Source organism: Neodiprion fabricii, chromosome 5 (assembly GCF_021155785.1).
Source record: "Neodiprion fabricii isolate iyNeoFabr1 chromosome 5, iyNeoFabr1.1, whole genome shotgun sequence".
Lineage (NCBI taxonomy): Eukaryota > Metazoa > Arthropoda > Insecta > Hymenoptera > Diprionidae > Neodiprion > Neodiprion fabricii.
The window spans coordinates 34703056-34724396 of NC_060243.1; the positions used below are offsets into that span (position 1 = coordinate 34703056).

General features: G+C 38.4%; 2 protein-coding genes and 2 long non-coding RNA genes across 8 annotated transcripts; 2 read left to right on the forward strand and 2 right to left on the reverse strand.

The window, feature by feature from the left end:
- Positions 1 to 491: 491 nt before the first annotated feature.
- Positions 492 to 4061, reverse strand: LOC124183079. Its single transcript, XR_006870920.1, has 4 exons — positions 3927 to 4061; positions 3169 to 3342; positions 1659 to 1781; positions 492 to 1143 (listed from the first exon to the last, which is right to left on the reverse strand). It is a non-coding gene; the product is annotated as an uncharacterized LOC124183079 (long non-coding RNA).
- On the forward strand, positions 4036 to 7595 carry LOC124183074 (solute carrier family 41 member 1-like). Of its 2 annotated transcripts, XM_046571084.1 has the most exons (7): positions 4036 to 4422; positions 4495 to 4966; positions 5416 to 5563; positions 5667 to 5869; positions 5943 to 6091; positions 6179 to 6367; positions 7373 to 7595. In XM_046571084.1, exons 1-6 carry the CDS (start codon positions 4036 to 4038, stop codon positions 6362 to 6364), a joined length of 1545 nt encoding a protein of 514 aa, XP_046427040.1. In that variant the 3' UTR covers positions 6365 to 6367; positions 7373 to 7595. The 2 variants fall into 2 exon arrangements, with proteins under 2 accessions (XP_046427040.1, XP_046427039.1); XM_046571083.1 differs by lacking the exon at positions 7373 to 7595 and having other exon boundaries at positions 6179 to 7073.
- LOC124183080 lies at positions 7182 to 9198 on the reverse strand. Its single transcript, XR_006870921.1, has 2 exons — positions 8915 to 9198; positions 7182 to 8816 (listed from the first exon to the last, which is right to left on the reverse strand). It is a non-coding gene; the product is annotated as an uncharacterized LOC124183080 (long non-coding RNA).
- On the forward strand, positions 9161 to 21188 carry LOC124183072 (solute carrier family 41 member 1-like). 4 transcript variants are annotated; one of them, XM_046571080.1, is made up of 6 exons: positions 9161 to 9789; positions 15229 to 15562; positions 15708 to 15887; positions 16569 to 17008; positions 17218 to 17438; positions 17519 to 21188. In XM_046571080.1, the coding sequence occupies exons 2-6, from the start codon at positions 15278 to 15280 to the stop codon at positions 17857 to 17859; spliced, it is 1467 nt and encodes a 488-aa protein (XP_046427036.1). In that variant the 5' UTR covers positions 9161 to 9789; positions 15229 to 15277; the 3' UTR covers positions 17860 to 21188. The 4 variants fall into 4 exon arrangements, with proteins under 4 accessions (XP_046427036.1, XP_046427038.1, XP_046427037.1 ...); XM_046571082.1 differs by lacking the exon at positions 9161 to 9789 and adding an exon at positions 12974 to 13247; XM_046571081.1 differs by lacking the exon at positions 9161 to 9789 and adding an exon at positions 12974 to 13200.
- The last annotated feature ends 153 nt before the right edge of the window (positions 21189 to 21341 follow it).

Genomic DNA, 21341 nt, shown 5'->3' on the forward strand with positions numbered 1-21341 from the left:
AAATTATTGACACCCGGTGTCTACGTTCATAGGAAGCGCCCTTTCAAATTTCTGCGGGCATTTGCCATTCGTTTGAACGCGGTACCGTTGTGCAGGTCGGCTGCCGAGCCGAGGTCTCATTAGATTGGTAGCACTGAGAACGGGGAATCACGTCTCAGCGTATCTTCAGCTCGCTGAACTCTGCTTATACTGGAATGTACTTATATCTACTACGCTGACCGTGCCGAGAGCGAGAGAGAGAGAGAGAGTTACAACGGCTGCAGAGTGGTATCTCGGATCTTTGTCCTCCACTACTCCTGGTATACCAACAGTTATAAATCAAATTTATTGGTATCGAGATCTTTGTCGGTGCTACTCGTGGTAACCTCATATGATACCTTCTCTTTCGGCATGCAGCAGTCTAATGGAGCGTTTCAGTTGCAAGAGAGATCAGTGTTTTCTGCCACCTGTAAAATAATAAATGAAACGGCAAAAGAAGAAAAAAGGCTTTATTAATAATTAATCAAAATCACTACATATGTATTAACTTTTTTTCCGAATTCCAAATTTATTTAATGTGAATTATATAATACGTAGTAATCGTATTTCCCCGTAGATGCTTCAGCCTCGATTATTCAATTTTACTCAATTACTGTTGAGTAAACATGTATAAATTTTCGCCCTACTAGTTTGTATCCAATTGTCTTGAAATAACAATTGAGTTACGTCAAAACGATTTGAAATTATGCTCAACATAAATGAAACTCAACGATTGACGCTTATTCTTATTTGCTTATTTATATAGTTCAACTTTAACAACTTTAAGTTATTTCTACAAAATTGAAAACCCATCCTGTTCTCAGCTTTGTTAGTGACTAAAATATGAATTCTTGGTGTTTGATTTTACGAGAGTATCAATTTTCAAGGTAATAATAATTGCTGTACAGTTATTGTTTGAAGTTTGGACCTTTTGTGATTCGCAAATTTTTGAATTTTCGAACAGCTGGTTCTATGTAATGACCGTGACATAACATGTACTCAATTATTGACTGCCAGTATACTGTCAACAGTCTCATGTGCATGCTTACGTGCTTCTATTTCGGCTCCAGAATGAGCTCTGTCTCACTTTCAATGTATTTTCAATACTGGCAGTCGGTAATACAGCTGTAACAGTAAGGATTAGCAGAGTCCTGAATTTAAAAATTCTGATGTAATTTAACCTGAAGAGCATTCGTTATATTTGAAATTTCCCCAATTATTTCTGAGTATACTATAGTTTCTTATTATTACGAACAAAATACAGTTTACAATTTCATTCTAATGGAAAAATTTTCAAATTATGCTTGAGGTGCTTGCAGCTGCTATACTGCAACGATCAGAATATGCGATTTCATAGGCAAATGTGATGGAAACATTCTAGTGCCAACTAATCAACTTATTCTGACTGGTAAAACAAAATGATAATTTTACACATTTATGAACATACCTATAATATAACGCAATTGAGTTCCGAGCATATGTTAATATGACTTTGTGTTCAACATTTCAGTTTGTTCTGATACTGCGTCATCTCGAGTTGATAACACGTCGCGCTACTCGTATACGGATAAAAATTGACTAATTGTAAGCTTACCACCGTGCACCGGCGCAAAATCACCGATACGTACTAGTATACTTACATACGCGTCACAAGTTTGCTTCGCTGAGCAGTGCCACGACTCTATTTGTACATATGCCGAATACACACGCTCGACTAACCCCGCGGTAGTAAAATAATATCCCTGCAAACTGGAGAGTGAATCCTGGAAAGAAAAGAACACAACGTTGCAGACGTTGCAGTGAGTTCTGATAATAACGGACAGTGCGGTTGAACGAACGATTCGAACACACGTTGGCCGTTGCCACGCGTTTAAATGGTGAGCGCGCAAGACGTTTCAGGTAGGTAGACGCGTAAACAAGGATAGAAACAAGCCCCGGTGCAGGCGATCCAGGTAGCTACAACGAAAATTCACAATACAGGCCGAAAATTGACGTTGCATGGTAAGAACGGTGACAAATGCAAGATAGTTTGCGTGTAAGGTTTGAAACGTGGATCATGGAGAAGAAAAACCGGTGTGAAATTTAGGTTCGTGGAATATATTTTCAGGTTATGTATGTAGGGTCGAAGGTCCTTCTGCTACTCATTATGCCTATGTAAACTGTTTTTTTTTCAAATATGTCAACAATGGAACGAGCTCTGAACGCGGTAAAGTTTCGACGGTTTTAAATTTTCAAATTAGAGGTATTTTTGTAACTGTGAATGAACAATTTTTTCAGTTGAGATAAGAGGTCCCAGACAGCACGAAACTTAACGGCGTCAAAAAGATGTCTCATGCGGCACTTTTTCATGTCTCTAACCTCCCAAGAACGTATTTCAGGCACAAAGATATCTTTTAGGCGTTGGGAAATGGCGTATAAGCCATCATTTACACGTCTTTTTGACGACTTTAACTTTCGTGCTATCCGGGCTCATTGATACCTATCAGATAAGTTAGCACAGATAATTCAATCTAGAGCATTAACTGATTATAAAGCATTGTTGCAAGTCAAATCTTTTTTTGTTGAATACACAACTTGAATATTGGCTGAAACCTGCTAGTCCTCTGATTTATGGATAACCTCAATGAACGATAACACTCTTTATGCTTACTTACCACAATCTCTGTTGCTTTGACCTTACTTTATGAAAAATATCAAAATAATGCATACGGTGCAGGCAGTAATCGATATGAATCCATTAAAGTGACACTCTCTTCGTTTATGTAGAACTGTAGTTGAACTGATATGTAGTTATTATAATGTATATCATAAGGTTTGGATTACATGTTGCGCTCAAGGGGGTATGAAAACTGTGAAATGTATATTTGAAAAACCAGGGCCTTCGTTGATGAGGTTCATTAATACCCGATATATCTTTTTTATATTGATACTTCATGCATGAAAAAATTTCTTGTTCATCCAAGCAGTTATCCAATTATTAATTGACCTGGTTCCTTACGTTTGCTTTTACTAGATTTATATATCAATACAAGCAACAGTGTCTGAGGGAATCACGAATTTTTACTGACAACTATTGGTGAACTGCTAAAATATAAATGACTTTTGATAAATGTTCTCAAGTAACTATATATGGTTAAATGAAAATGTTACCAATTTGAGTATTCGTATCCCCTTAAATCATCCACTAAAGCTAGGCCTATATCACGTTTTAACCCAGTATTTGTATCTTTGTTTTTATCCAGAAAATGATCATGAAGACCTCTGATAAAAGAACGGTGAGTCCCTCAAAGTGGCAATATTTGGCATGGATGAGTATGCATCTTGCTGTAACAAAAATTCAACCATGATATTTACGAAGCTAATATACCTTAAGCATGCATTTTTAGTTAACAAAATTCAAATATTTATTTTTAAAATGTACAGATTACATTTTTGGTTGGTGATCTTATTACTTTGGTGTAAAAGTTATTTCACGTCGTTCAGAACAGAAAATTTTGTCATAATAATTTTTGTAATGTATGTAAAAATGTTCAGAGAAATTTTGTCCACAGCTTTGCAAAATTGTCCTTATATATGTGAAATCTGTAGATAACCATTGATCCGCGATGACACAGCTGAATTGTAAAAAATTGATTAATACGAGTTTGTCGATCGATAATACACTTCTTTTATTTATTCTCATTTGTAGAAAATTTCCATGCTTTCGTGAAGATTATTATACAATCAAAAAATTAATTATCATCTTTTCATGAAGCAGTTGCCAAGGATTTGAAGCTTATGAAAATAGTTTAAGCTCTATATTTAGTCTACTGAGCCCTAGCTTTTGCATCCAGCTCAGATTCAGATGGTTCGCTTGCCTGGTATTACATTTTCTCTTCACTGACCGCGAATTCGACACGTATTGTTACGTCAAGTCTTTGATGTTTTACTCCTGATCGATATGATAATCGTTAACTAAATGACGTATTTACTGTTCTCAGTGTTTTGTAGTGACCTACAAAATCGTGGCAAAGAAAAATGGACGGAGCCGATAACGTTGTAACAACTGCTGTGAAGGAAAAGAAGCTATTACGGTATCGAAAACAACCAGACAAATTATATACCTTCAAGATGGTTGGTTCAGGTGGCGAGGAGTCTGTAAATGTCAACATGACTGACATTGCAATGGAACTCCAACCAGACTCAGAATTTGAAAATAGTGACGATGACACAAGGCATTTGATATCTCAAATACCATCGTCAATGATCAAAGGATTGAGAAACAACAACAACCACCGCAAAATAAATAATGCGCATCAGCCGGAGGATGAGAATGTCTGGTCGATATCTGTTCAAATGTTTATCCCATTTTTACTTGCTGGTTTTGGCATGGTTGCCGCTAGCCTGTTGCTTGACGTCGTTCAGGTACGTTGAGAACATCTCTTACCCAGCTGGGTTCGAATCGCCTACTGCAAACTCATCGGTGTATATTTTCAGCATTGGGCTGTCTTCAAAGTAGTTTCCGAAGTATACATACTAGTGCCTGCTCTACTAGGTCTAAAAGGCAACCTCGAGATGACACTAGCCTCTCGTTTGTCAACCCAAGCTAATCTCGGCCATATGGATACCAGGAAACAGCAATGGACGCTGATTGCTGGTAACCTTGCATTGATACAATGCCAAGCAATGGTTGTTGGTTTGCTAGCATCGCTCGCTGCCGTCATACTGGGATGGATACCAGAGGCCCACTTTGACATAAATCATGGCCTTCTACTGTGTGCCAGTTCACTACTGACAGCATCTATTGCTAGTTTTATTCTGGGTCTTGTTATGGTCGCAGTTATATTATTGTCCAGAAAGATGAACATCAATCCAGATAATGTAGCCACACCCATTGCTGCGTCGTTAGGAGACCTGACGACGCTAGCACTCTTGTCTTGGATAGCATCGATGTTGTACAACGCAATTGGTAACTCGTTTATTCATTTCGATACCATTTTTTTCTGTTTAAATAACTGAAAACGCGATTGGTTAGCTCATGCTTCTAATTTTCTATATTCGTATATCCGACACACAAGCAAGTCGTTATTTCTCTTCAATGGCCTTGACTACAGCTGCTTGTACTCTAAAAGTAAATAATACCTCTTTATTTATTTTATACCCATACACTAGTCGTTTGAAATAATACGAATATCAAGTAGTAAACTGTCGTGGATGTTTGATGTAACACAACGGTTCACAACTTTGTCATTCCTAGATGGCATACAAATTTTTGATAGAATTTTCGTAGCAACCACTATAACGTAAATTTCGAAACATTCGGATAAGCTATATTCTACAACTTGTGTTAAATTGAAATATTAAAAATTTTCCATTATTGCATAGATTTTGCGAATTATATTAATCCACAATTTTCAGAATATGCTCCATGGATAGCACCGCTTGTCACAGTCATTTGTATAGTTGCAACACCTTTTTGGGGATATATTGCAGCGAGTAATCCATTTACAAGAGAAGTATTGAATCATGGGTGGACACCTGTGATATCAGCGATGTTAATCAGCAGGTACTACAGAGATTATGTACATATTTTCTTATACATAGAACTTGAGAAATGTTTGCTCGGTTTTCCACGTCATTAGAAAACAAAATCAATTTTCGTCTTTCAGCATCGGAGGTCTCATATTGGACTTTACGATATCGACCTATAAGGGCATAGCAGTTTTTCAGCTAGTCATTAATGGGGTAGGGGGGAATCTGGTGGCTGTCCAAGCGAGTAGAATTTCAACATCGTTACACAGAAAGCAAATAACTGAGCACCATGAAATTCCAACAATTTGCATAAGTCCGGTCCACGCGTTTCTTGATCCAGGTACGAGAAATGCAAGAATGAATTGACAAGCTAGTGCGAGAGAGCGTAAGAGTACTGAACTTCTTATTTTCAGGTGGACATGCCAGAACTGCTAGAGTTCTAATAATGATGGTGGTGCCTGGTCACTTGATATTCAGCTATACTATAAGTTATCTCCAAGCTGGACATACGACGCTGACCCCAATATTTATAATCATATATTTATTTGCCGCCCTGCTGCAGGTAGCTTTAAATTCATACTTTTAAGAATAACGATAAACTTGTATAAAAGCCAAGTTAATCGCAACGCACATGCAATATCGTTAACAGGTAATACTACTGCTGTACATAGCACAATTAATGGTTGTCTGGATGTGGACACTTGGTATGGATCCGGACAGCTCTGCAATACCATACTTAACAGCTGCCGGTGATCTTATAGGAACTGCGCTGCTGGGTATAGCTTTTCACATTCTCTATGCCATCGGCGACGGAGATGCCGATGTTGGAGATTGAAAGGTGCGTTTATTTTTTATACGAAGAATAGAGTGATATATGAATAATTCCTAGAAGGCTTTTGAAAATGATTAGACACTTTCTCATCTGCAGACATTTGATAAATAATCAACAGATTTATCCACTGCCATAGAACAGCTAATGAATGCAAGTATTGGAAGTGATAAAAGATTGGCATCGATAATATCATTTGCATACTTTGTATTAGTGTTAAATGTTTTTTCAACTCTCGACAAATATGCTCCAAATTTAATGAACTTAAAACTTGATATTTTCCGTATTCTTCAGATAGATTAGACCAAAAGTGATATGAATATTATCATTATTATTACTCCTAATATTTTTAATGTTGTTATCAAAGCACTTCAACAATTATAAGAATTTGTTTTTAATGCTTTGCCTTACAAATATCTGAAAAGATTATGCCAGTATAATATATTAGCCAGATGAATTAATTTTTAATTATTACAGCTAAGTGTAAGATACATAAGTATAATAAGACATATTTAGTGTAATATTTTTTATCGCACGATATCAGAAGTAATTGAACCAATTTGTACAATTAGTGATCGGTTGACCTAAGATTATAGTTAGGTAATTTGGTTAAATATTAAGAGTTTGCAATTGCCATAGAACTTTATCAAAATATTTAGGTATATTTCTTTCCTATTAAATTGTGTCGCCATATACAATATGTATATGTATATATACATATATTATATTCTATTATATGTATATATACATATATGTATATATATGTATATATACATATACTATATTCTAAGATTTTGTTTGTTTCTCAATTTTCTTTACTTAATCTAAGTCCTATCGTGGCAATCACTATTTACTTATGTACAAAAAAATTACAATAACGCGAGCTTAAGATAATTTTTTTTTTTTTATGACACGTTTACCTAGTCCTGGACTACTTGTGCCTTTTATTTGCTGCTTCATTTTATCACCGTCGAATTAATTATTTTTTGAAAACGCTTATTAATTTGTCCATAGACGGATCATAAGTAAATCAAAGTTCCGCCAATGCACCGACATATTTCAAATAGATTTTCAACGGTTTCTCAAATGCTCATCTCGGTGACTTACGTCACGTGAACAGCGTACAGGAATGTATAGTGAGTTCGCGTACGGACAATTTTTTATATCAGTAATGTTTAACCTATCCAAGAAACCAAAATTTGTCGATAAAATATACCTGTACATGCAGTTCTGAATAAAATTTTCTGTAGGTACATTCGGCAATTTTTGACAGATTGATAACAATTTTTAACCTGAAATTCGAATTTTATCAAATTAGTTTGAGAATTCCGCGCAACGTGTACTACACCTTATAAAAAAATATAACCAAATGACTGACTGCGACTAAATTTCTATCTTTCCGACTGAGCTGAAAACGTCTGGATTTCGTATGTTTGATTTTCGAACGTGTATCTCGTGAACCGCTACCGATAAAGCTGGGAACGGTCTTACTATCCAGATCCCACTATTTTCGTTAGAAGCAGTCACTGCTTATGTTATTTTATATGCTGTGAACAGACAAAATATGGTCTTCCCGTATTCACCAAAGCGACCAAAGCGTATACCACAATGCTCACGTATGAACAAATTGTGCTGTATAAATCCGTCAATAGTAGACGCAGAACGCGACATGGAGCGAACTGCCAATTTTCAGTTTATGTATATGACGCGTAGAAACTAAAGGCCAAATCCCTGTAATTGTAATTCATATCTCTTTTCGTATGTAACGTAACGACTCATTGTGTTATGAATCGCCCTCTATAGGTATGTACATATAGGAGATTTGCGAGCGCAAGTGACGCATGTGCGACAACGATATGTCATGATGAATGCGTGACAGATCACTATCTTCCCCACAGCCATTATTACACACAATCACCAGTCAACTGTTTAATAGAGAAATCGTCTTAAACACACGCCGCTACACTCGTGTATGCGTATTTGTACAGTTGTAGGTATTACGTTATGCACTATGTCAAATTCATACGGCACTCGAATCACATGACCTGCAACGATCATTTTAGATCAGTTATTGCAGCACGTTGCCAAATTAATTGTCACCGTTGTCTCTAATGAATCAGTGATTCTACAAATGAGTATCATTCTTGCCGGTATTTCTTTTTTCCGACCCTCTGTCACGTTTTGAAGGTGGCCGTGAACTCTTTCAGCCAGGTACTGGAGTAGTAAAATAAGTTTTATCGCTGTAACGTCTCGTTCCGTTTCACAAACAAAGTGTCATGAAGTGTTTGATCTTGTGTAGTCGGTCGGTAGATCTCTTAATATTTTGGGTAACCACTCCGCTAATTGATCCCATAATCACTGTAAACTTGTCCAGCGTACGTTATACTCAAAGGTAAACAATGAATTTTATAATAGACAATATCGAGCTCACTGATGAAGACGGTAGCGATGATTGAGTCTGGAAGAATGAGGACAACAAGCGTGTGTTCAAGAAGCCCTTTCCGCCTTTTCATCGTTGGATAAGAGTCGGTTAGTCGTTCATAATTATTTGCTTACCAAGTCGTTCGTCGCGACGCGTTATGTCCACCATCCACCCACACCTCAAGCTCTTGTAGTACCTTAATTCTCATTCGCAAACTTCGGCTGCTCCGTACTCGATCCAAAGTATATACATACGCAACAAGAACCCCGTGCCAACTTCTCACCCTCCTCCTTCTTCTCCTCCTCTTCCTCCTCCTCCTCCTCAAATCAACAACTTGCTAAGTTTTATTCACCAGTGCTATGTCCAACATCGAACGGTGTGGAGCATACATCACTGTTACGCATTATACCTATATAGCAACGATCAAACGACGAGCGTAACACCAACTGGGAATGAAATAGTTGGATCCGTCAGTAAGGATTAACTCAGTCGTCGCGGGCAACGTTTTACAGCCTCTTCGTCTCACTCCGTTTTCTCCCTTCTCGCGATCCCAGGGAGTTTTCCATTTTTTTCATTGTTTTTCTTTTATCTTCTTGCAACCAAGTTACTCTTACTGACACAGTTGTAGAGAGAAAGGAGACATTTTTTCCGACCTGAATGGGGTGAACTGCTGATATGTATAAAAGCAGTACGTGACAACTTTATTCAGTCGATTAGAATTAGTGCGACAAAACTTTAATAAATAAATTAAAATATCCTCTTTAATTGGAAAATATAAAGTTTAAATACGAAGAAGATAAAAAGCGGGTAAACAAAACACGAGAAAAAGAACAGAAATCCGTTTATTTGTTTAAAATGAGTGGTGAATATTTATAAAATGTTGCCGATTTTCAAGTTCCATTGCCGAATTACTTGATTTACAAATATTGATCAAATGCGAAATCAGAGGAAAAACTCCACGTTCATTGAGGTGAGGAAGAAATGTCACAGCTGACCTCCAGTGATCGTCGTAAGTAGGAGATTTCGTTTGTAACGTAGTACAAAATGTGACAACGTACATGTTACATGTGATCCGTTTGACGATGGCATTCTTTAACGGTATTGCTCATTTTCTCTTGGACCACCACTTGAGATGGGTGGCTGAGGTAGCTCGAGGGTAAAACGAACTCTTGTTTCGTGAAGTATTTTTGAACAGGTGTAGATCGAATGTATATTCGTAAAAAACTTCGGCTTCTTGGGCGAAGTTTTATAAAAGTAACAAAATCAAATTAACGTATATTTTCATAATTGTTTCTAAGTTATGCCAGTTTTACGTCACAGTACACATACCTTTCACTAATTGTAAGCCTAAGAAGATGAACTTGCCTTTAGAGATATACTTTATGTTATATTAGCGTTACCATTTTGCAAAAATATCCCACCAACAGTGCTGTAACTGATATGAGCCTTTTCAAATTTAATTCCTTGGAAACAATAAGGTGGCTGATCGGTATCAGCAGCATCGCATCCGAGAATTGCGTAAAAAAAGGAACGCAAGCAGCTATGTCATCGCTGCCTTAACGTTTTTGCCGCGAATCTTAAATATTGGTGCAGCTTGTTGACTAGAAATTAGTGTCCATCCCAATGATTTTCAACCTTATTTTTTTATTCTTCACCTTCGATTGGGTTAACAATTGAAATTACAACCTCAGAAGGTGGGACACTAGCATTAATATTGTAACAGTGGTTCCAATGTTTGACAATTACGTTGCTACTATTAATGACTTGCAGAAAATTTGTGTGTCGCACATTACAGAAAGGTAGAAAAACAGTAGAGTCACCAATTCGTACGTCTGCAAATGATCGTAGTACCAGTAACAGTTCTTTTGGCAGTTAATATTTTGTATTCCGTGTAGTGTGTTGTATTGCAGTCCAATTTGATTGGTTGGTCAGAAGTATTTAGTAGATAATATATGAGTTTTACATGAGATACAGGCACCATTGGTGATTAGACTCAGTTTTACACTTGCTTATTTGCATACGTAATACAATTAAACCGGAAAGTTACCCATCGTAAGCGATTCAGAGACAGCTTTGAGTAATCATCTGCAGCGGTATTAGTTCTTGGCACATCAATGCAAAGTCGTCGTAAGGTGCACTCTGGGAGGTTAATGGCTAACTGTTGACCATGAATCTGGTTGCAATGTCAATCAGATAAGTCTATTACGGATTGTACTCTGGGTTTAAATCATCTCCACTGGCATTTAACTGTCGGTCTGCCAGCTGGAAGCAGTTCCTCTGCGTCCTTCTCAACGACTGGTAGACCTAGTTAAGACATTGACTTGACCTGCACACGTGTGTTGTCAGTTATGAATGAAGACAGGAAGACCAGAGATGAGAATCAATTCAACTAAATATGATGATGACAAGTGATATCCAACTTTTGAAGACTCTTGCTTGCGTTTAGGAAATCCATGTTTTCCACTGGCTTGTAAGCAGTTGTTTGTGTATTTAAAAGAACAACATAAGGCAATGTGAAACCGCGTAAATACGGTTCGTAACAGTTGGCACGACCGTGAGATTACGAATGATTTGAATACCTGTAAGTAGAATTCGTCGCTGTTACATGTTCGCTCGTAAGCCCATCTCCGTAAACTTGATTTTCTTAACAAGGTCAGAAATTTCTATGCATTGGTTTATCAATACTGGTCTCGCGATTTACGAATCGAAAACTATATTCAAGTTTGTTGGACGGAGGATCGATCACCCACGTACGACCTTAGACTCACTTACCAAAACCATCATTTAGAACGATTTCATTCTTAAGAGCGATGGGTATAAGAGGTTCAAAAGTAACACTTCCGGTTACAAATTAACCGCTTAACAACTTCTGGCCTAAGCAATACGAACTCGGCGTCTTTGGAGTTTCAGCTTGACGGTACGTACGTACGTACATTGGTCAAAGCAATTCTCTACTTAACAAACTACGACTTCCTGACAGAATTTTGACCGAACTTACTTCAACTTAACACGAATTACATTTATTTAAAGACAGAAAAATAGTGTCGATCACTGAGAAGTCGTGACATAATTGACTGCTCATCCGACCGAAAAAGAGAATATTGTTCAAACACTAACCTCGAATTGCAAAAAAAACTTCACTGATTCAATGGAGTAGGCGACCTAGGCTGAACCATACTTGGTATCGTTGAGCTTTTGTTATCTCGTTCGCGTATACGTAGAGAAATCGGAGAACAGATGCATTCCACATAAATTGGTTAGTCCTGAATTTGCATACCGTAGAGATACTCATCTTCCATAAGCTACCCGGTCTTTGAGCATCAGACTAAATTGAGTAAACCGTTTTGTTCTAGCAGTTGAGAGTCGCGTAGATAAATTGCCGAGTGGAATTTACGCGACAATTAGGAGTGTTCGTATAACGTGTCGTTTCGATTTTTTTATTACGGTACCAGAAACAAATCCAGCGATTCAACAATTGCCTTGAACGTTTGTACTTCCGTCAATTGTGGTAAGATTGCCTGGATACGGGAAACTTCGTTCATATGGCGCAAAAAACTATTCGTGTAAGTGCTTTTCTTGAAAAGAGTCCCAAAGTTATTCAAATTTGCCTATAGTGTAAACTTTGCACAACTTAGATTTTGGAGTTGTTGATTGAGTAATCTGTTTTTTGCTCAATGCTGCCCCAGTAGACAGCATTTAATGCAGAAGCTAACAATTAAATCTTCTCGCAAAAGAAATACGCGCAGTCAAAAAATCAGGACGCAAATAAGTACAACACCTCGAATCCATTGGTTTACGTACCGCTAAATTGGTGAGGTCAAATACCAAAAGATTGTAGAAAATCAGCAACGCTCCAACTATGATTCTAGATTACGCCGAAGACATAGCGAGCGAATGAACAGTTGAATTTGAAATTTGAGCTTTTTCCGGTTATCAGTTAAGAGTTGTAAACAATGCAATGCAGGAAAAAAATTGTAATGACAAAGGGAAGATCGTCCATGTTTTTTTATCTTGAAAATATTGATTGCGACATAGCATGCAACCGATTTTCCAGAATGATATGGAATATAATGAAAATCGGATGGTCGTCCTCCACTATCTTCACATATAACTCGTATTCTGGCGGATCAATAATGTCGCGGCTGCTCCATGGGTGTTTTCTCAGTCTGGCCTAGACATGCTACAGACGACTCGAACGAAGCATCGTCTTCAGTCGCGATGTAACCTCATGACGCGCTGGCCTGTTCCTGGCCTCCAGAAAATTCCATCCATGCTGGAAACTAAGGGCGTCCACTATCACGACCTTATTCGGGAACCGAGCCAATCCGTGCCTTAACCAAAGACTTACAACTGAGTCTCTGGACGAGGAGAAGAATAGGAATAAATTCTCGTAGATCGGGGATCAGATCAGAAAAATAAGGTATGGAGAGGGTGCAGTGCCACTGTGCAACAGCCGTCTATATAATGGTAATGAAACATCCAGGGGCTTGACGTTAACCCCTCCAGAATGAAAGCACATGGCTAGTTGAACAACCAGATTCATAGTCTGCTCTGATAACCTCATTTTGTAATAAGAAACGCAAATGTCAATTGTATGATTGAAGCTGCTTATAAATTTGATCGCCAGCACTCATACTAATCTATTCATCTCTTGACTCACGGTCAATTATTGCTATTGCATATTTTATATTTTCAACACTTATGGTTAACTCTTTATCGGGTTTATTATTTTCTTCGGTAAGTATGTGTCCAAATGTAACAATTTCGAGGGATTAACGGATGTGCTATCAGAAAACCTGTTGATTCGACTGTTCACTGAGTTACTTTGAAATGCAAAAATGCAATGGTAGACTTTACAGTTCCTTAGGTACACTTTGACTTATGATTTTGAAAAGCTATAAACATCGTGGTACCTCAGAGTACGCTGTCTGATTCTAGACAGCCGGTGGTACTCATCGAAAGTCACGAGAGCTAAGGTTGCAAAAAGTTTTTGAGATCACTGCCAATTTTGTACATCCTTACTAAGCAAGGGATAGAATCTGCACTGTAATTGAATTGATAGACTAAAGAAAGACGAATGTTGACAAGTGAGAAAGACCCGCGAGAGATAGGCAAGCACAGAGCTCTCGTTAGATTTACAACTCTTCTTCTTGCCAGGCGCCGCATTGTTAATTACGCAATTCCTTTATTTGTATCTTAAATAACTCGGAGAAGCGTGCAGCGAGGTAGGAGAGTATGACTACTGGTATGGAAAGTCTTATCATTGTCGAAGAACAATTGCTATATATTGGTAGTATGTGCCGGAGTTGGGCCCAGTCGTAAGATGATAGAGGGTCAGGTACATTCACTTCCGGTACAGCAGCCGCCAGAAAAACATCCCAACTATTCCCCAACGATATACATCAAGTTCGACAAGTATGACGTTCATAACGACATTTCCATTGTCTCGTCAGTCCACCCATTTAACGAATGCCATGGGGATATTTTTTAGTGAAGTGAAAGTGACAAAAGCTACAAAACTGTTATAATATAATCACACGTAGTGAAGGTATAAGTGTATTTATGGGCATGTGGAATTTTTCAGTAATTTTTTCGTAAAATTTGCCTAAGAATTCTCAAATATTCAAGAGTGATCCGCCCGATTCTAAATGCAATATCAGTTCCTAAATTCACGTATCGTTCAATATACGGATAGCTTATTACAAGATTGAAAAGTAACGTTTTGTTAAGATTGAACTTGAAAACTTATTGTTAGATGAGCCTCGGTGAACGGTGCAAGCTATACAAATCGAGCTCACCGATCCGCACACTATGGCCGAAGTGAATCTATTCAGTTATAAAGTACCCACGGCACAAGTATTTACGCTAGAATATGAATGAAGATGATACAATTTCACTACCTCTCACGGTGCTCGCTGCTGTCACCAAACTGATCCCACTGAGAAAAATTTCATTTGTTACAGTAACTAGAAAAATTCAGCAAAACAGGTATCGTTAACAAAACTGTTTGAATGATGTTGGAATTACGAAAAACGAGGTACACGTAACCATTTTGCGCTATTGTCGATCCTATTTTCCAATAATTGCAACGCAAAATCACTTTGTTCGGTTTACTGTACTTTTTTAGTTAAATAAGGCTTTAACATCAATTTATTGTCGCACAAGGATTAAATTTTCGCAACAGTTACAATAAAATATAGTAACAGTGATCGTAATAAGAAAGAATATTAACAGATACTAGACTTTCTGGTAACAGCTAGAACACTAATTTTCATTTTGTACCTGGAACTATATTTTTCGATTGGGGTAAAAAATGAAAATAGTTAAGGACTGAGCGGTAACCGGAACTAAAAATTTCTCTCAGTGCCGAATTGGCGAATACTGGACCGCAGCACAGGCCGAGCAGCTCTGAATTGACATTAATACGAGGTATCTTTTAATTTTCCAGTGGGCAATGTAAAGAGTCGTTACTATACAACAAAAGACATTCGTACAGGATGACACCGACGGGTGGCCGCTCGCGCACCGCTTCCGAATCAAACCCTGGAGCCGGTGCCTCGTCGGCCCTGTCATCTGCCGAGGAAGGGGCAGAGGTCAGCATGCTTGAAGATGGGGACGGAAATCGTCTTCCCGACATCGTGGTGGAGAGTAAACTTTATGGCAATGGTGCTGATGATGAGCCTATGGAATCATACTTGGCAATCACCATCCAAGTTTTTATACCGTTTCTGGTTGCCGGGCTGGGAATGGTCGGTGCGGGCTTGGTCTTGGATTTGGTTCAAGTATGAAAATTTCTAAAGCTAAATTCTTGGTATCCTGATGTGAAATTTAATACTGATAAGCAACACGCGCTCCAAAGTGCGCGCTGCGATGTTGACCGAAGCACAATCGAGCGACAGCTAACAGACGATGATTCAATTCTTGCAGCATTGGGTGGTGTTTGAAAGAGTAAACGAACTGATGATCTTGGTACCGGCACTCTTGGGACTTAAGGGTAACCTTGAAATGACCTTGGCATCGAGACTCTCTACTCAGGCAAACCTCGGACACATGGATACACCGAAACAGCAATCATCCATGATAGTGGGAAACCTTGTCTTGATTCAGGTGATGATGGAAAAAAAATATTTCAGACAAAGACAAACAAACGATGCATTTCCGACCTACCACACTGTCAAACGATAATGCATATCTACAATGCTCTAGCGCTTAATTTTAGACATGGTAAAATAATAAAAACACTTGTAGATGTGACGCATTTAATGAGGTAGGCAAGTACATAAACACATTTTTCTCTTGCTTAAGCTACGGCTGTGAAAATTATCGCCAGCTGCTCACTAGGTGCACGTTTTCTTCGCGCAACTTGAAATAAATATGAACTCTTAACGGGCGTGTGTTGCTAAAGTCGACATCAAATTTCGGAATATAATGCGAACTTGCGAGATCCTCAAAGCACATTATCTTGCTTTAATGTTTGCTCTTCTGTTCTGACGTATAGCTCTTTGGCCTTCGTTTCAAAACTGTCTCTGGCTTGTTTGACTACTCGATAATATGATCTCTGATCAAAGAGCTAACTTTGTTTTCGGTTGAATGTTTTTACTTGATTCGAAAAGAATGAGATACAAAGGACCAGGTATAAAACAGCATCGTAGAATATTGCTCATCCCATTAAATTTTATAAGGTATCTTCGGGAAAGAAAAACACAGACCCACAGCCAGCAATGACGTATTATGAACTCCAGCGTCACGCTATGTAATCTTTCATCGTAATCTTTTTCTCCCCTACAGTGCCAAGCAATAGTCGTTGGTTTCTTGGGTTCAGTAGTCGCCATAGTGATGGGGGCATTACGGAACGGAACCGTATCACTGGACCACGCGTATCTCCTCTGCGCCAGCAGTCTTGTTACAGCGTCGCTTGCGTCGTTTGTCCTTGGTTTGATTACCGCTGGAGTGATTGTTTTTTCACGACATTGTCACATCAATCCCGACAACGTGGCAACGCCAATCGCAGCCAGCTTAGGGGACATCACCTCTTTGGCCCTCCTATCCTGGATTTCAACAATACTCTACGAATCCATTGACAAACAAGACTGGCTCGCGCCTCTAATTATAGCCTGCTACGTTCTGGTCACACCACTTTGGGTCTGGATTGCAAAAAAAAATGAACACACCAACGATGTTCTCTACACCGGCTGGACGCCAGTCATGATTGCTATGCTCATAAGCAGGTAAAGAAATATCCGCTTTCACGAGTCCGGATTTATCTGTCAATAGTTTCCTTTATCAATGCTACAACTCACTATAGTAATCCAGTGCATTCCGATACATTTTCTATCGCGTACAATTGACCTTGAAGTCACTTATAAGGTTTGAAAACTCCCACAATAGCAAAGCGCATGCTGCTCCAACAATTAACGATTAATTACTGTGAATTCAGTTGTGGAGGACTAATTCTGGAGTTCATGGTGTCCCGTTTCGAAAACCTGACAGTTTTCCAACCAGTAATAAACGGAGTTGGTGGTAACCTGGTCGCGGTACAAGCCAGCCGAATATCCACAGCCCTTCACAAGCAGGCTGACCTCGGAACTTTGCTGATACCGCCGGGTCTCGCTCATCCGGTAATCTTCATCACGCCGATAGCAAACTTTTTTGGAAAAGGTTGGAACGTTAGATTAGTGCCATCTCCATCTTCCTCGATTCGCGCATTTAATAATACCGGGCAACCTTTTCGCTTTCAGGTATGCATGCCAGGACTACTCGAGTCCTGATGGCGATGGTGATACCGGGTCACGTGATCTTCATATATCTTATAAATTACATGAAGGATGGCAACGCATCCCTGACACCGCTCTTCGTATTCGTGTACCTTTGCGCGGCTCTACTTCAAGTAGCGGCTCTCCTTTACATTGCGTACATAATGATCCACTGGATGTGGAAACGAAAAATCGACCCCGACAATTCTGCTATTCCGTACCTCACCGCGATGGGTGATCTTCTCGGAATCAGCTTATTGGCAATAGCATTTCAATTCCTCTACCTCGTCGGGGATCAGGACTCTGACCTACCCCTTTCACCTTAACCGTAAGAGTATGCTGGCAAATAGTCTCCCAGGTTAACTTATCTCCACGCATATTGCCAATCCGAGAAATGGTGACTTGTCGATGTTGGTTCAGCGTGACGTTGAATAAATCCTTCAATACCTCAAACCCCAGACGATCAAATTAAAGGTTCTTTTACCGGGTAACGGCGAACTGTTGACAAACCAACTGCAATTGTCATCTATACGGAAAGTCTTTGTTTTCACTCGTGGTCTTGATCACTTATTGCTGGAGGTAAAATAATTTCCATTCAATGATATTATTATTCGGTGTTACAGGCACCCTCCAGTTCCCCCAAGGATTTTTTATTTATTCGAAGAATGAGCTGAAATTTCTATTCGTAAACGATACTTGTACGTCAGTTTGCGTATGATGTTATATCGAATTATACAATATACTCGTGGAAAAACTTCGAAAGCAAATTTAAAAACCTACAATACATAGCAGTATAAGTAATTGTCAAATGGATATAAGAGAAGAATATATTTTTCAGTAGTTTTACGTGTATATAGTAAAGTATGTATTGTTGAAAGGTTAGCAACCAACGACCGTAATTCTTGAAGGCCAAAATTATCTTAGCGGAAAAAGTCTCGAATGCCATTAAAACCAAAATATATAAATAATGCAGATAACTGAACATAACGAAAATGACTGTATTCGCAGGTACGAGTATAGCAGGAAAAAGTTATTTAATAATAATTATTGTGGTTACAACTATTACTTGGCTAAAGTGAATATAGCGGATTGCAGCATAGCATGCAGAAAATACAGCGAAGTTTTATTTACTTGGGGAAATGAATAAATGAATGAATAACCAAAAATCGGTGGAAAATTACCAAAGGATCACACAGACTAAATTAATAAAAAGCTGTGGATGAAATATCAACTCTTTTTCAATCCATTTCACGCTCTATTATGTTTATTAATCCGGATAATGCGGCGAATTGATCACTCAAGCGTTGTTACTTTATGTCAAAATATAGTTTTTCATTCTTTTATAAGTACACCTGTGTAAGTACGTATTGAACGTACACACAATACGTGGTGCGCACGATTAGGAAGGAATAATGAAAAAATCACAAGCTCTTGAGTCAAAATTAAAATTGTTGAGGATTCTGTATCCCTCGGTCGTCGTGTCCAGAGAAAGAACAATCACCAGCAAAGAAATTGATCCAAGCTCAACAATCTAGCGATTGTTGTAATTTTTTGACATATTTTCTTACTTTTATTACTATTATTTAATTGTTTCCGCAGGAACCGGGTAACCCTACCTATGAACGTAAATCTCCATCGTATATGCAAGGGAAATTTAGCGTGGAGCACTACTGTGAAAAAACTTGGTCAGGTTTTTGAAAATTTAAGAAGGAGAATACGATAGCAATAATAACGGACGAACGCCATCAACCTGGGATTAACGTCACCAACGCTACCCTAGTGGACATTGTGAGAGCCACATTGTGATTTTTCTCTTTTTTTTTGGCCGTAAATAAAGCCAAAACGCCTATGTCGATGTGTTTCAAAACTGCAAGTGACCGTGATTAGGTATACTGCGCATGCGTTACTATTGCCATCGTTGTCGCACACACTGTTGAACAGATCATCACTCGATTGCAGCAATCCTAACGACATTAAACTGAACAACGGAATCTGATTCCGTTAGAAAAGTCATCTATGGCACCCCACTATCAGAGTTACACGACGTGTATATAAACGACCATTTCCGGCAGGAATCCGCATCTTACCTCTGATTTCTTTGATCACAGATAAGATGTGAGAAAGAAGGTGACGCCACCGAGCCTAAAAATGTGAAGCACTGCTCATTTGCCAGGTTCACTGATTATGAGCTTCGTGAAAAGCGCCAGTTTTCATAGAGATACAATTAGACGTAGCGTAAGCGGGTGTTTCACGCAGGTATCAAATGAATGCGTGCAACAGTGCAAGTAAGTCGCGTCCAGCTTGTTCACGCACATACGAAACTCGCAATTATAATTGAAAACTAAATTCGAGTATACCTTTATATAACCTGAGCATGTTTTACGCGTTTTTCCATGCGTGTTTTCCGTACAATAAAGTACCCGTATCTACGACGATCGAGTTTGTCTGCAAATGCGCATACGCGTAGTACAAAAAAGACCACTTTTAAGTAGTTAAAAGTGATCTTTTCTGGACTACGTGCTCGCACCGTCTCAAAAAAATCTGACATTACGCAACCCTAACTTCAATTTCACGCTTCGTGAATAAACGCGTAACACACTCTTGCTATATAGAGAATCGTGTGCAGCAAGAAGGCAACGCTCTTTTCGCCTCGCGTATTTGCTATATTTGTCTCCGGCTCACCTACAAATCGTATTGCAAACTTACGCTCGGCCCGCAAATATCGCGTTTGCCTCCTTGTTACACAATGCACTATTCTCGACCTCTCAGCAATCGTATACGTGCTTCCGCAGCGTTATGGTACAGATATTTCTGCTGGAAACCGTTAACCAAACCGTTGCTAGATTCTCCAGTCAACGAGCGATCACAGGCGAAGAAGAGGAAGAAGAAGAAGAGGGCTGTGGAATCACCTTTCTCACGTTGCGGTCCCGCCACTTTTTTGTTGGGTTGTCATTTGGGTTGTTTGCTTGGGTAGGTTGGTATAAGTTATACCGTATAACGAAAGATACATATCTTCATCATATTCGGAATCCCATTTCACGGTTGCATAATTAAAGTGTGAAGTATTAAATGCTTCCTTTCGAGAATTAACATTAGGTTCGACGTAGTGCAGCTTTCCCGATAATTCAGAATTCTTCGTATTAGGTGGCATTAGTTATAACTATATACGTAATGGAACTGCTATTTTTCTGCTAGCAGATAACTATAAATAGCATACATTTTTCAACACAAGAAGGTTCATGTGCTTTACTATCATGATAAGCTATCGGATAAAATACCATGAACAAACAAATATTATTTCTTGTTAGCTACGTGCATATTTTTTCGGATAAAAGGTTGAACAAACTAAGAACGCATAAAAGACGGAAACATCTCATAATATTGATCTGAATATATTTTCATTAAAACATAAATGTTGGATCGATGAGATAACAAAATGAATTTACAAAATAATACACTTCAAAGTTGCAGTTTATATTACAAATTACTTTAGGGTGTATATACATGTCTATGTAATTATTCTGTGAACGATTGTAAATAATTTTCAATTCATATTTAAATAAATAATTTACTATTACGTATGATATATCTTGTATGTTTTGTGGGCGCCAGATTTATCGTGGAACACGTGATTAACTTTACTTAATTTCGGTTACGCGAAGTTTTAAAAATCATATTCATTTCACAATTAATTCAGTAACACGTTTGAATTATTCGAATTTCTTTTGCACAGAGTTCTAAGATTTCACCCAAATTGTATCAGCTTTCAATCGTCCGTCACATCAAATCGGTAAACAACTGCTAACGA

Excerpts from the sequence above, each read along its gene's own strand:
- LOC124183074 (XM_046571084.1), top strand. The coding sequence starts at position 4,036 with ATGGACGGAGCCGATAACGTTGTAACAACTGCTGTGAAGGAAAAGAAG. Across the intron at positions 4,967-5,415 it reads GATGTTGTACAACGCAATTG|AATATGCTCCATGGATAGCA; the intron begins GTAACTCGTTTA and ends CACAATTTTCAG. Across the intron at positions 6,092-6,178 it reads TATTTGCCGCCCTGCTGCAG|GTAATACTACTGCTGTACAT; the intron begins GTAGCTTTAAAT and ends TATCGTTAACAG.
- LOC124183072 (XM_046571079.1), top strand. The coding sequence starts at position 14,104 with ATGATAGAGGGTCAGGTACATTCACTTCCGGTACAGCAGCCGCCAGAA. Across the intron at positions 15,563-15,707 it reads TGGTCTTGGATTTGGTTCAA|CATTGGGTGGTGTTTGAAAG; the intron begins GTATGAAAATTT and ends CAATTCTTGCAG. Across the intron at positions 17,439-17,518 it reads AGCAAACTTTTTTGGAAAAG|GTATGCATGCCAGGACTACT; the intron begins GTTGGAACGTTA and ends TTTCGCTTTCAG.